We start from the raw sequence: 15457 nt of genomic DNA, 5'->3' as shown, positions 1-15457 counted from the left end.
GAGCCGCTGAGAGCCGGGCCGAGCCACAGACAGAGCCCCGGACAAAGGCTACGGGATCTGTGTGTGTGTGTGTGTGTGTGTGTGTGTGTGTGTGTGTGTGTGTGTGTGTGTGTGTGTCCCAACTGATCCTAACAGTGTTGAAGCTTCAGTTTTCATCCACATCTGCAGACTGCAGTGGAGCCGCCGCACTCAGCTCCATCAAACTGAACTGAGATCAGGGTGCCTCTCTCTCTCTCTCTCTCTCTCTCTCTCTCTCTCTCTCTCTCTCTCTCTCTCACTCACACACACGCACACACACACACGCACACACACACCTGTCCAGCTGTTCAGTCGTCCACAGTCAGTTTGGCCTTTATTTGCCCTTCATCCTATTTCATCTTCTTCATTCTTCTTCTGTCTTCTTCATTCTTCTCAACTCCTCCTGTCTTCATCTGTCTCCTCTTGTCTTCCTCACTGCTGTCCCCCGTCATCTGTGTTCAGGCTCCTCGAGACAGAAAAGATGAAGTTGTGAAGTTTGTTTTCCGGGTTTCACTCTTGTCTGATCAACCCCCGGTTTGTGCTGACGTCCCCACTCATGTCTTCTGTTCTTGTCTCATTGTTTTACAGGCCTTTGAGGTCGTTCAGTCCCTGGTTCAGAATCCTCTTTCTCCACTTGTGTTAGCAGCGGTGGGTCAGTCAGTGGAGTAGTTGTCTTGCAATTGTGAGGTTGTCGGTTCGAGTCTCCGTCCTCTTCGAATATGCCGAAGTGTCCTTGGTCAAGACACTGAACCCCCGACTGCTCCCAGCGGACGGACTGAGCACCTTGCATGGCAGCTGCCTCCACTGGTGTGTAAATGTATGTGTGAATGTGATAATGCAGTATAAAGCACTTTGGGCTAGAAAGTGTAGTCCATTTACCATTTCACAGGTTACTCTGACATGAGCAGCCACACGGTGGCGCTGTGGTTTGCACTCTTGCCTCACAGCAGTGGGTCTTGGGTCCTGGGTTCCCATGTTGGTACCGGCTTCCTCCCACGGTCCAAAAACATGCATGTCAGGTTAATTGCCAACCCTAAATTGCCCTTGAATGGTCGTGTGTCCCTTTGTGTTGGCCCTGCGACAGACTGGCGAACTGTCCAGGGTGGACGCCGCCCTGGCTCCAGCCCCCCCAAGCGATCCTGAAAAGGACAGAGCGGCCTGGAAAATTAATGAATGAGTTTTTACAAAATCATCTGTCAAACAGAAGACAAGCCTGAAGCAAAGGAGGAATCTCTTTAATGCACATTGTTCTCTGACAGAGAGGATTTGAAGCTGAGCAGCAGTTTCCTGAGGCCTGTCAGTCATCACCCAGACACAGCGTCACTTTCTCCGGCCGAGGGTATCCCCGCAGCAGAGGAAGGAAGGCCAAGCAGAGGGTGGGCGGTGCCGGGGATCCCCCAACTGGTCAGTCCTGGAGAACCGGACAGCTGAGACATTCCCATGTCACTGCTGCAATTGTGTCTGACTTCAAGGTCAGGGATTCTCTTTCCATGGAATGACAGATGGAAAAGTTCTTCCGAAGCCTCTGCAGACTGCTGTCCACACTTTAACGATACAATGTACAACAATCCAGAGCGACAACACTCCAACAAGAGCGAAAACACTTTGACATAAATCAATCCAGAGCTACAACACGCCAGCACTTCAATGCAAAGCAATCTAGAACTACAACTCTCCAACGAAGCGATGTACAACAAACCACAGCTACAACACTGCAGCACTCCAGTGTAAAACAATCCAGAGCTACAACACTACAGTCCAGAGCGAGAACACTCCAACACTTTAATGTACAATAATCAAAGCTTCAACACTACAATACAACGTACGACAATCCCAGAGTGACAACACACCAATGCTTCAACAAACAACAATCTAGAGCTACAACACACCACAGTCCAGAGTTACAACGGTCTAAAGGCCCGTTCACGCCACCAAATGATTTCTTCACTACTTTTTGCATCCAAATATAATTGAAAAACAAAAATCCCGGCGGCGTGTCAGACACGTTTTTGCGGCGTGTCCTGGCGTCGGCGTCGCGTTTTTGCGGTGCGACGCGTTGTTGTGGCCGACGCTGAAGTTGGGAAATCTGAACTTTTGACGCGACGTTTTTGTGGCAAACCAATCAGAGAGTGTCTCTATGGTGACGTAGATCAGGGAGCGGGGACCGGTGAAAGCGACACTTGTCCTGGCGCAGCTCCTGGAGCAAACGGTGAAACTCACCAAACTCCGACCGTCTCTGGATAATATCGTGCACCCAGTACTGTCCGCCGACTGGCTTTATTAAGCAAATAAAGCCAAGCCACTCGCTCAACAGGGTTAGCCATGATGCTAAGCTAACACAGGAAATAAGGCCGGAAGCCCCACCTTCCCACCACAGACCGCGTCATCGCGTCTCGTGTCCTCAGGGGCCCAGCGTTGTTGAGCGTTGGACCTCAAAATTGACACGTGTTCAACTTCTCGCGTTTTTGCGTTTTTTGACGCAAAAACGCGTTCGGTCTGAACGTGGCTTAACGCCTTAATAAACAGCAATCCAGAACTACAACACTCCAAAATTTCAACGAACTATAATCCAGAGGGATAACACTACAATGCTACAACACTAAAGCACAATGAGACAACACTACAACGTCACAACTCTACAACACTTCAACGTTGCAAAATGACCGTGCTACAAGCACAACAAACGTGCAACACCTCAAACGTAAAACACCAAAACACTTCAATACCACAATTCAAATAAAAAACACAGCAACATTTGACAACCTAGTTCTACAACAGTCCAGTGCTACAACAATGTAACCGTACAGTACTCCTAAACAATCCTTTTTCAACTCACCAGCATTCCATTGATCTACATGCAAACTCTCCAAACCCTCAAATGATCCTAAACCATCCAAAAACCTCCAAAACCCTTTCAAACCCTCCAAACCCTTCAAAACCCAAAAAACCTCCTAACCCCTTTCAGACCCGCCAAGCCCTGACAAAACCTAAACCATTTTAAACCCTACAAATTCTGTAAAACCCTCCAAATCCTCAAAAACCCTGAAAAAACCTTCTAAACCCTTTCAAACCCCCCAAAACCTGAAAACCCCTTTCAAACAATACAATGCCAGCCCTGGCTCACGCTCACCCAGCCGCCAGTCCTGACCCTTCACAGCTAATCCCCCGCTGAGTGCACACACTGACCTCAGTGTCATTTCAGTGTTTCGCATCAATTAGGATGATGTTACTGTGAGTGATTTACTCAGTAGTTGGTCTCAGGAGGGCCAGCGGAGGCTTCAATCCCTCAGATCTGTCTCCTGCAACAGGATCTGCGCTGCTGCTTTTTTTAGCCCGCAGAGATGACATCAGGCTCAAAGAGAGTTTTCTGCTTGACTCTTTGTCATCACAGATTTTCAGGACTGCAGGACAGCTAAACGTGGACTGTGTGAACAAACTCCTCAGCTCAAACTGAAGCAGCAAAAACCTGTAGAACCAGACTCAGAGCAGGTTCTCCATCAGTCTAAACCTCCAGCAGCTCCTCTAGAAAGTGGTCAAGAGTTCCTCAGGCAGCTTCATTCCACAGAGAACCTTAAAGTAGAGCCTGTGCCGGCCTCTAGACCTGAGACTGGGAGCCCGATAGCTGAAAGCTCTGCTTCCATTCTACTGTTAGAGAACCTCCAGTAAGCACAACCAGGTGTTCTCGATCGTCTGGGACTAACAGCTCTTTAAGACTTCAGAAGGATTTTAAATTCTATTCTAGATTTAACAGTGAAATGTTCTCTCCTCTGGTTCCTGACAGAACTCTACTGCAGTGTTTTGAATCAACTGGAGAGTCTTCAGCAGTTCTTGGTTCTCCCTGACAGCAGAGAACCACAATAATCTACTGTGGAACCAATGAAGGATGAAAGTCTCAGAGTCCCTCTGAGTTCACGTGTTCCTGATTTAGAGACTTCACAAGAGAAAACAGGAGGTTCTAAAGACTAGGTTGATGTTCTGGTCCTGGTCCAGAGTAACTCCAGGTTCCTCCCAGTGGTTCTAGATGTCTAGATAATTTTTCTCTCAGGTGTTCGATCAGAGACTCATGCAGACTTTGTTGTCTTTAAGACAAACTTCTACTTCGACAGTAGATGAGGTCATGTGGTCGGTTCCTCTGTTGCAGCCGGTCCGGTGCTTCATGGTCCTCGCCTTCCCTCTGTCTGACTCTGGTTCCTCTCCAGCCCTGAGACGATAATCTGATGCAGAGTTGGACTCTGGCCTGTAACTTCTGGACTGACGCGATGGTCCAGAGCCTGTGACTGAAGAGAAGCTGATCTGATCCAGTACTGATCACTGATCAGGAGAAATGTCGAGAAACAGTCTGGTGGATTGGAACTAACAGACCTGTTTTTGATTCAGATGAAGAACTCAGAGTTCTACAGGAAAGGAGCTGGAGAGCTGAGATCCGGTTCCACTGACACACCTGAAGAACACGTGGTTGATCGATCCGTCGGAGCGAATCTCCAGTTTGATCTTTAACAGTTAGAATTTAGTGGTTGAAGAAGTTTCCAGAGTTTAAGATCTGAGCTTCACAGAGGAGGAACGTTAGAGCCAGCTGTCTGTCTCTCTGTTTGTCCTGTGATGTCCCCATCCTTAGTGTCCTCACCTGGCCAGGTGTCCCTGTCCTCACCTGTAGTTAGCTGGAACTGGTTCGAGTGACCTTCCACAAGATAAATCTGTCCATCTATCCTGTGGAATGTCTGTCCATTTTCCAGCCTGCCTCATCTTCTCTCTCCTCACTTCGAGGTGTAAATCCAGATTTCTCCCTGAGATTTCTTCCTTCTTCGTATTTTCAGTCAAGAGACTTTAGAGTCTGTAGCTTTTCTGTCTGTGTCTTCATGAGATGACTGAGGTAATTACTGAAAATGCTTTTCATGAAAAGTTCGACCTCACACAGGAGGAGCAGTACACAACCGAACACACACACACACACACACACACTCAGCCGTCTGCTGCTCTCTCAGATGCTGAGCTCACATGTTTTTCCAGCAGCAGCTTTGACAGCCACTTAACAACAATCACACACAGTTATAAACAGGCGGCGTTATTGGGCAGGGCGCAGGAAGGATACACTCCTCAGACCCTATCACACTTTCCACAGAGGAACTTGCTTTTTCCCAACACGCTCGACAAAATCATAAATGTGGGACTTACACAGCATGAGCTAAGGTGTTTTCATAGTGCGGGCCACATATGTTCAGCCCACGCGTTGGTCTGGATTCTCATTAATTCCCCTCAAATCTCCCTTCTCTGTACACCCGGATTTAAAGCAGCGACATGACCGCTGAGAGGAAAAACACATTCAAATGTTCTGAATCAGCCTCTGCACACAGCACTGCACTGCAGCGTGAATTCAGACTACAGTGCGCAACGTGAACACTCTCTCCACATGTACACAGTTTCCAGCTCTTTTTGAAGGTTTTCCTGACCCTTCCCAGCATGCACTGCAACCCTGGCGGAGCTGGATGGGTCCATCATGTTCATGTCTTGAGACTCACGAGAGACTGAAGTTCAATTCCAAAGTGGACCGGCTCCGACAGCTCTTGTTTTGGTGTCACTTCCATCATCAAGCAAAGTTTATTGATCCTCTTGGAAAAATCACCTCCCTGTCGCTGGTCCAGGGTCCAGGGAGCTGATCCAGACAGCTGGTCCAGGGACTCGGAGGGACCCACTAGCCCAGGTCCTGAGCCTGTGGACCTGGACTGCTGTGCCGTTTCTGCCGGTTGCTCGCAGCTGGAGCTGGCAGTCCGTCTGTGAGCCTGCACTCTGGACTCCACCATCAAAGCTCTCACAGCTGTTTCAGCGACCTCTGAGGTCCAGGATTTTTCTGTCTGACAGGATCAATAAATAATAAGAGACTCAGAGGAACTCATTTAAAAATTCATTTATTATTTCAGATTTTTTTTTCTGCCTTTGTTATACAAAGAAGTTAAATAACTTAAATACATTCTTACCAGTCATTTATGATCTGTTTATACCTACAAGCTGTACACATGAGGTAGAGGAAAATAACTTACAGTTCCCATAAGACATGAAAGGTCAAAGGTCATCACACACTGCTGTGAGTCATCGGTTCAAACAAACAAACAAACAAACAAACAAGGAGCGGGGCTGGACACACGAACACACCTCAGCGTGCGCACGTACGTGTGGTTATTGTGGCTTTCTGCCCGCTTGGTGTTTTTAGAACCAAGAAATGTGTGAAAAGTTTTAGCTCAAAAACACCAAGCGAGAAAAACAAACGGAGAAAAGGGAATCACTTTCCACTCGGAACGTCTTCACATGGAAAAATAATTTAATTACTTTTTTCTACAAAATAGAATTTCAGTTTACTGAGGAGTCCCGCTGCTCTTCGCCGGCAGCCTCCTCTTCCTCACCACGTCTCCGCAGGCCTGCGTCCGAACAAGAAACCCCAAGAATGCTCCGAGCGCCGTCGGTATTCCTGTCGCGTGTGTGTGTGTGTGTGTGTGTGTGCGTGTGTGTGTGGTTATGGTAGGAAGGCATTCCTGCAGCATAGTTATTATGGTTTCCATGTAGCGTGCAAACTTTCTGGGTAAATGTTGTGAGTGTTGTTTCTTTATTTGGTGCCTCAACTCACATCAAAATGCTTCAAATTCATGTGTGAAGCAGAGAGGACCCGCTCAGGACCCACTCCGGACCCACTCAGGACCCACTCAGACCAAGTCAGACCCACTCAGTCCCAATTGAGACCCACCCAGATCCACTCAGTACCAACTCAGGCTCAATCAGTACCCATTCAGGATCCGCTCGGACCCAGTCAGACCGACTTAGGACCCACTCAGAACGACTCATACCCCCTCAGGACCCACTCAAGACCCACCCAGGACCCACTCAGACCCAGTCAGGCCCACTCAGACCCAGTCGGAGCCACCCAGGACCATTCAAACCCACTCAGGACCCACTCAGACCGATCCAGGACCCTCTCAGATCCAGTTAGACCCACCCAGTCCCCATTCAGATCCACCCAGGTCCACTCGGACCCCATAGAGCTCCACTCAGGACCAACTCAGACCCGCTCAGACCCACCCAGGACCCACCAGACGGTCTCAGGCCCTGCGGCCGCCACGCTTTGTGCTTCAGGAGCTTGTGAGAGGTGAACATGTGCCTCACGTTTGTCTTTATACCACAGAATGAGAAACCATTCATATTTACATCAAACTGAGCTGATCCATAAATATCGATCATTAAATACTTTACAGGGTGTCTGAGCTTCAGTGCTGAACGGCGCCGTCAGACACGCGAAGCCCCCTCACTCAGTAGTCATTTCACACCAGTCCGACAAATACATGGCAGACACCTCATTTACCAATATATGACTTAATGTTCCCACGCATCCACACACACACACACACACACACACACACACACACACACACACACACACACTCATACACACACAGGCACAGGTGGGAAGGTGAGTTTCCTGCGAGCTGATTGGCTGCTGTCGCACAGTGCAGCTGCAGGCGGTCGTGTTAAATCGTCTGTGACTCCAGCGGATAAAATTTTTGTTTCTGTTTCCAACTGCGAGCCTCACGGTGCAGCAGCCAAATGCAGGCGGCCTCGAGGAGCAGAGGGGAGGCGCCACCACCTCTGCTCCGTCGGCCTCCAGCTGAACGTAGTGGTTGAAGTTTCTCCTGAAAGCTGCTTCACTCCAGGCGAACGGCGTCGCAGCGCTCGGCTTCGGGACGACGTGCTCCTGCCGAGGAGGAAAGTCCCGCGCCCGTCCGGAGCGCGCACGAGGACGGCGGCTGCGCTGCTTCCCAGGAGCACGCAGACGTCATCAGGTGTGTGTGGTTAGTGGTTCGTTGTAGCGTACGTACATAAGTGGCTTCTATAATATAACAATAACAGTGAGTGTATGTACAAACACACAGACTGCGCATGTGTGTCGGTCTGTGCGTGTAAATCTTACACCATGTCTGTCTTCAGTGTCCTCGCAGACTCTCCAACTGGTTTCGTTGTCATGGGATGAGCTCCGCACACACACACACACGCGCACACGCACGCAGACACTCACACAGCGGTTCAAGGCTTGAGAAGTTCAGTTGTCTGAGATTGTGGTTTTCTTTCAGTTTTTTTAATCCGGCAGGACGTCTGAAACTCACAGAAATCCGTCAAAGTGCTCGCTGCAGAAATCTCCGCCTCCTCCTCCTCCTCCTCCTCCTCTTCCTCCTCCAGCTGTAGGAGCTCTGCCTCACCCCTTGCAGGTGTAGACCTCCTCCCTCTGGGTGCACTGCTTGCACTCCACGTAGCAGCACCAGCGGACCTGGCACTGACACGGCCGCGTCACCTCGCGGCTCTGCGTATTGTGGCCCCGCCCACAGCAGATGGCGTCGCAGTTCTTATCCTTGTAGCACTTGCGAGCAGCGGTGCCCGCCGAGTACTTGGAGGGTCTGCAGAAACTGGGCGAGTCCTCGATGTGAAGCAGGTCCATGGTGCGGGGGATGTGGTCCCCGGGGCCGGGCGGCGGCGGCGGGGGCGACTGGCCGCGGCCCTTGGGTATGTCGGCCTCGCCGGTGGCCTCGTTGGTGGAGCTGCCGACCTTCAGAGAGGTCTCGTAGCGCTGCTTCAGCTGCTTTCCAATCTCGTGGAACGGGAGCAGCTGCCTCCAGCAGGTCTGCACCGTGCAGGAGCCCGACACGCCGTGACACTTACAGGTGGTCTCCACTCCCGCCTTGATCACCTGTCAGACGGAAACGTAACAGTCACACACTGATGTTCACACATTCCGCTGAGGTTCATATGAAAGTCGTCCTGATGAGGAGCCAGTCGGTCTGTTTCAGTCTGTGGTACCGACTGTGTGATACTTGGTCCTGCATGTTCGACTGCAAACATGCTTCTCCCAGTCAGCGCAGTCTGAAACCTGGATGTGTTCCTGTAACTGTCCACCTCTTAGTGGTCATCGAGAGTTTATTTCATCGCCCACAGCCATAAAAACTTGAGGAAGTGCAGATTCATCACAGCAGTAGGTCAGAAGAGCTGAGTGCTCAGATGTTAACTCATCAGAGCTGCAGAGGTGAGCACATTCCCGACTCACCAACCAAACCTGAAGCTGCAAAACAATCCCGCTGTCGTGCTAGTCTGAGTGTTAAAAGTTTCAATGTCTCAGACTGGGACAGCGGGAGAATGCTCATGAGCATCAATTCCCTGTCTGAACATCTGCAGCTCAGCAAACACTTTTTGCATCTGTCTGTATTGGGCTGCGTCTGTCTGCGTCTGTCTGCTTCTGTCTGCATCGGGCTGGGTCTGTCTGCATCTATTTGTCTCTAACCGGTTGCATCAGGCTGCATCCGGTTGCGTCTGTCTGCATCTGTTTGTCTCCATCAGGCTGCATCTGTCTGCGTCTGTCTGCATCGGGTTGCATCTGTCTGTGTCTGCGTCTGTCTGTTTGCATCTGTTTGTCTCCATAGGGTTGCATCTGTCCGCATCAGGTTGCATCTGTCTGCGTCTGTCTGCATCTCTTTGTCTACCTCGGGTTGCATCTGTCTGCGTCAGGCTGCGTCTGTCTGCATCGGGTTGCGTCTGTCTGCATTGTGTCTCCATCAGGTTGCGTCTGTCTGTGTCTGCGTCTGTCTGTTTGCATCTGTCTGTCTCCATTACATTGCATCTGTTGGCATCGGGTTGCATCTGTCTGCATCGGGTTGCGTCTGAGTGCGACCATGGCTCTTTGTGTCTGTCTGCTTCTATCTGCATATCTTTATGTCAGTCTGCCTCTTTAACTGACTGTGTATACACACACACCTTCATCCCGACATTGGTGTTGTGCATGTCCACACGCGCTCTCAGGTCCTTGTTGGAGCGTTTTCCCAGGAAATCTTTCACAAACTTGTTGGCGTATTTCAGGTTGTCCCCACAGCCGCCCCACTGCCACGCCTTCCTGTTCTCCAGGTCTGGAGCTTCGTCACATGTGCAGCGCTCCATTCGTCCGGCGCTGCACGCCTTGGCCATCGCGTGAGTCAGGCCGGCTGAGGAGACGGCATACAGGAAGGCCGTCTCTTTAAATCCTGCAAGACACAACAGACGAGTCCCGACCATGAGACCCAGCCACGGCCCGTTTCCCTGGAGATCCAAATGAAGTGGTCCCAGCTGAGCATCTGTCTCAAAGAAATGTAAACATCTGTCTTGTCTAAACAGTCGTCTCATGTCAACACCTGTCTTTTCTAAACATCTGCCTCAAATCAACATCTGTCTTGTCTAAACATCCGTCTCATATCAACATCTGTCTTGTCTAAACATCTGCCTCGTGTCAACATCTGTCTTTTCTAAACATCTGCCTCGTGTCAACATCTGTCTTGTCTCAACTTGTCTCTTATGTCAACATCTGTTGTGTCTAAACATCTGTCTCATATAAACATCTGCTTCATATAAACATCTGTCATGTCTAAACATCTGTCTCATATCAACATCTGTCTCATGTCGACATCTGTCTTTTCTAAACATCTGTCTCATATCAACATCTGTCTCATGTCGACATCTGTCTCATGTCGACATCTGTCTTTTCTAAACATCTGTCTCATATCAACATCTGTCTCATGTCGACATCTGTCTCATGTCGACATCTGTCTTTTCTAAACATCTGTCTCATATCGACATCTGTCTTTTCTAAACATCTGTCTCATGTCGACATTGCTCTCATGCCAACATCTGTCCTTTACAGTTATCCGCATCACGCTGACACCTGCGTTACGAACATCTGTCTAACATGTGTCTGCGTCCCTGTTTGATGACCTCAGAGTGGGGGTGTTGCGTTTGAGGTTTGCGGTGAAATCGGACCTCTCTTGAGGATGTTGGCTCGGTGGCGCCCCTCCAAGGTGCAGTTCCACCTCTCGAAGCGGAACTGGTACTGGCACTCCATTGCGCTCATGGTGATGGCCTCTCGCAGCGTCTCGGCCACGCCCGGGTCGCGCCGGCACATCCTGCGCTGCTTCTTCTCCAGTTTGAGTCGGTCACACAGCTTGTAGTGGGCACGGCCAGTGGTCTGCTCGGGCAGAGCGTTCAGGGGCAGGATGGACAGCGGTTCGCTTCCCGTCAGCCTGCACACAGCCAGGGGACACACACACACACACACACACACACACTCTGAGTCGGGTTAATGTTCACATGCTCTCAGTGCTGGGTGGTTAATGTTCACTGGATCCACTATGAGCTGCAGATTTGGATCGGCCGGCAGCGGGTGTGTCCCACACTGAGATCACAGCGCCAATCCTCAGGAACACGTATGTGTCACAGAGGCATGCTGGGAGCGTGACACTCACGCCACATGCATGTGAAACAGTAGCCAGCAGATTGTGGGTTTAATATTTATATCATGTCCTGAGCGGCGGACTGCAGGATTTACACTCTCTCAATAGGAGCGAGGCTCACAGAGCTGAAACCCAACAAGCTCGACATGTGCTGGACTCTCCTCAGTTTATTTATATCAACAAACACACACACACACACACACACACACAGCCTGCGGCAGATGGAGGAAACAGACACTCCAGTGGCAGTGCACGTCATTTTGCCTGAAAGTGAAGAAAAAATGGATTCACAGGCCTGTGAGCTTCACGATGGCCATGAGGTCACAGGAACACCTCGGTACTGCAGGAGGAATCCAACACCGTACCGGCCGATGAGGCTGAACTCCTGCTTTAATCCTGAGCTAACTAGTTCATCTGGTGACATCTGTGGTCGATGTGGTTTGCTTAATGTCTCCAGGTTACAGAGCATCTTCCTGCACCTTCATACGATGAACTTCAGTGAATCACTCATTAAAACAAAGACATTCATCTACATGTGTATTTTCTGCAGTGAGGATGGAGACTGAACAGATGTCATCTTTGGACAATGCTAATGCTAAAGCTAACAATGAGGTCAGTGATCCACAGTTCATCCTGAAGGACGAAGGAATTCTGGACCTCAAATGAAAGAAAACACCGGTTCTCCAGACTCCTCCTCATCTTCCTCCTCCTCCTCCTCCTTGTGGTTGTTTGGTTGTTTGTCTCCGTCTCACAGTTTCCACCTGCTCCATCTGTTTTTGATTGATATCCCTGACCGTTCACCTCTGTTATGGTGAGTTTCTGACAGTTTAAGTCTCTTTATGTCTGATTCTGACTGCTTCTGTCTGCTCAGTCCTGTTGCGTCTCTTTCTGACTGCTGGAGTGAATTCCTGTTCCTGCCAGTTCTTCCCTGCTTTTCCCAGCAGGTGTGTCGACGTGTTGAAGGCTTTTCGGGGCTGCTGGGTTCTTGAGCCCTCTGTAGTTGTCTGAAGGCTGCAGAGCCTCCCTGAAGGCCCCCGCCTCATATCTCCTCTCTAATGGTTCCCAGATGCTGCGGCCGGTGTTGTGTGTTCTGCGTTGTGCGTTCTGAGTCGGGAGTTGTGCGTCCTATGTAGTGCATTCTATGTTCTACAATCTTGAGTTTTGCATCGGTGTTCTACGTTCTGCGCTCTGCATTCTGCCGCCGCCGCCGCCGCCGCCGCCTGCAGGAGAATCCCAGCGTTTCCTCTTCACAAAGCATGTTTGCCTTCGCTGAACCCGTCTGACGGCTCCGGTGGAAACCTGGCATGCCGCGTCTTGACAGAGCGGACCGGCCGACACGCCGCCGGGCCAGACGTGTGCGAGCGAGCCAGAAAACGCGTTTCACGCCTTGTCAACGTTCGCCGTGACGGCAGCGCCGAGGAGACACGGCGCGAGCCCCAAAAACAACAACCGCCACACAACGGCCGGACTCACATGACTCAGTCATTCTGAAACGTTCCTGACCCTTCAGCAGCCCCCCCCCCCCCCCCCCCCCCCCCCGCAGGACTCCTGCTGAACCAGGGTCCGGTCTCTGAACCTGAAGACACAGAGACTGAGAGACGAGTTTCAGAGACCTTCAGAGACCCTCAGGGAGGATTCCGGGAGTGACGAGAGGTGAACCACAGACCAGTTCAGGTCACGGACTTCCAAGCACACCTGTGTGCAGGAACAAGGTCCTCCTGATTCTACATCAGCCAACAGCGTGCAAAAACCGTGTAAGAGCTCAATAACACCATGAAAGACAGCGTAAGATCCCGTCGGACCACGTCGGACGGCGGTGAGATGGCGCGGTGGAGCAGTGGCATTAATCCTGCGGCGCGGGGCCGGAGGACAGCGCGGCCTGGTACGAGCTGGGACTGCAGGGAGCGAGCCGGAGGCGGCGGGGTCAGAGTGACTGGCACAGGCCGGCCGCCGCAGCCGCGCATGACTGAGCAGGCCGGGGACACGGCGTGGCACCGAGACGCCGGTACCAGGGACGCGTCCGCGGGGGACATACCTGTAGGGACACGGGACACGTCTGCAGGGACACGCAGCCTACATGGGGAGTGTGTGCAAATCCTCCTGAACTTTATTTCTTCGTAGAAACATAAAGAAAGAAACTTTCTGGGGACATTGTGACATTTCAACCAGAAAACAACTCCCTCACACACACACACACACACACACACACACACACCTCATTGTGAGATCTCAACCTGTCGTTGCTCCACCTCAGCTCACAAAAATTTGCCCGAAGCATTTCTCCTGTTTGTCTTGTGCAGCAGACTGACAGTTCTCTCCCTGCCTCACCTCCTCGGGATGGAGGCTGCTGCTCCTCCTCCTCCTCCTCCTCCTCCTCCTCCTCCTCCTCCTCCTCCTCCTCCTCCTCCTCCTCCAGCCTGGAGGTTCTGCTGTCTGCTCTGCTGGGTTCGGGTCACTGGAGCTCCGGACGCCGTCGGCGGACAGTCTGCGCGGACTTCACAGCAGGTTGGAGGGGAGGATGGAGGATGGAGGAAAGCCCTCCATCAGCAGCTCCCGCCCCGCTAACCAGACTCCTGCCAGCCTGCGCCTCCCCGGCTGCTCCTAATGAGCTGTAATCACCCGGCTGCTCCCCACAAACCACTGCAGGGAGGCCGAGGAGGAGGAGGAGGAGGAGCAGGAACTCAGTCAGCACACAGATAAAACAGTAGTACAGCAGAGAAACACACTTCCACTGTTATCCTGTTAATGCTGGCACACGGCCGCCTCCAGCCACAGCAGGAGGACGCCGAGGGTCGAGGCCCTGGTCCTCCATCGGCGTCTGCATCAGCAGCAGCTCCGCCCGGCCGGGTAGGACCGGTGTCTGCATTCTTGCCGCGGATGACGGGGATCTGAGCGTGTGGACGTTGGGGGACGCCAGCTCCAGTGGGAGGGATGTGACAGCGCCACCAACAGGACGCCGTCACATCCACCTTCAACTCAATTCCTCAGCTGGGACCCACACACACACACACACACACACACACACACACACACAGCAGTGGGGTCCTCAGGGGACTCTCCTTCACAACCTGACAGTCCTGAATAACAGCAGCGTCTCTAGGAGTCCACAGGTGTCCAGACTGAGTCCAGGGAACTCCAAACACCTCCTCCCCCTCCCCCTCCCCCTCCTCACAGGTGGAGGTCACAGGGACTCCACCTAACAGCAACGGCCAAGGCGTTCCCAGGAACATGCAGCATGTGGTGTGTGTGTGTGTGTGTGTGTGTGTGTGTGTGTGTGTGTGTGTGTGTGAGAGAGAGAGAGAGAGAGAGAGAGAGAGAGAGAGACATGATTCATGAAGGTTTCTGATGACCTGGTTGTTTCTGTGATGGAGGCAGCAGAAAAAGTTGGCACAGCTCTGCTTCTTCATGCAGGACTTAGATTCTTTATTGTTCCCAGCTGTTCATACACACACACACACACACACACACAGGCACACACACACACACGCGCACACATACATATACACACACACACACACTGGGCGACCCGGTGTTAACGCAGCCAATCAGGTGAGCGGATCAGTCCTTACCCGAAGTAGGCAGCAGAGGGTCCGGGCGCGCTCACGACGAGGACTATCAGCGTGCACGGTAACCATCCCAGGAGAAGGTGTCCATCCAGCATTTTGCTGCCACTCCAGACCAGATCATCGCGTTTTGCGCTCTGCAGCTGTGTGAGAGCCGCGCTGCTCCGCCGCGCCGCTCTTATAGCGAGAGGAGGCTGCTCCTCCCCTCCGGGGAGGGAGGAGGGGGGAGGAGGAGGGAGGGGGGCAAACCCAGCCAAGTGTGACAGACAGGGAGGTTTTTCTGTCTCTCTGAGGACTTTTGAACTTTCTTCCACTTTCCTCCAGCTTCACATGACAGACGGGATCAGCAGCGATCTTCATCCCTCCACCTGCCGAGGACTCGAGCGCCCCCTGCAGGCCCGAGCAGCAGCTGCAGCGGCAGCAGTTTGAGGGGTCGACACCAAACTGGAGCCAGGGCGGTGCACGATGAGGAGAAACACACCGACCGTCCAGTGAGCGCTGCTTCTCTGGTTAAAACACTGTCATTGACAGAGGGCTGACTTTTTTGAAACGTGAACTTTTAAACATGACTTTAATATGAATTTATTGTAATCC

The 15457-nt window shown here is 51.7% G+C and overlaps 1 protein-coding gene across 1 annotated transcript; it reads right to left on the bottom strand.

Moving 5' to 3' along the window:
- Positions 1–5933: 5933 nt before the first annotated feature.
- Positions 5934–14995, bottom strand: wnt9a (wingless-type MMTV integration site family, member 9A). Its single transcript, XM_030114728.1, has 4 exons — positions 14870–14995; positions 10831–11090; positions 9799–10061; positions 5934–8740 (listed from the first exon to the last, which is right to left on the bottom strand). Exons 1-4 carry the CDS (start codon positions 14959–14961, stop codon positions 8252–8254), a joined length of 1104 nt encoding a protein of 367 aa, XP_029970588.1. The 5' UTR covers positions 14962–14995; the 3' UTR covers positions 5934–8251.
- Between the last annotated feature and the right edge of the window lie 462 nt (positions 14996–15457).

Source organism: Salarias fasciatus, chromosome 18 (assembly GCF_902148845.1).
Source record: "Salarias fasciatus chromosome 18, fSalaFa1.1, whole genome shotgun sequence".
Classification (NCBI taxonomy): Eukaryota; Metazoa; Chordata; class Actinopteri; order Blenniiformes; family Blenniidae; genus Salarias; species Salarias fasciatus.
Note: the sequence above shows the minus strand (reverse complement) of the source record. Positions and strands in the feature narration are given on the sequence as shown.

Coding starts and splice junctions, on each gene's coding strand:
- wnt9a (XM_030114728.1), bottom strand. CDS start 14,961: ATGCTGGATGGACACCTTCTCCTGGGATGGTTACCGTGCACGCTGATA. Junction 11,091..14,869: donor CCCTCTGCTGCCTACTTCGG/GTAAGGACTGAT, acceptor GGCTGTGTGCAG/GCTGACGGGAAGCGAACCGC. Junction 10,062..10,830: donor AGCCAACATCCTCAAGAGAG/GTCCGATTTCAC, acceptor TGTGTCTTGCAG/GATTTAAAGAGACGGCCTTC.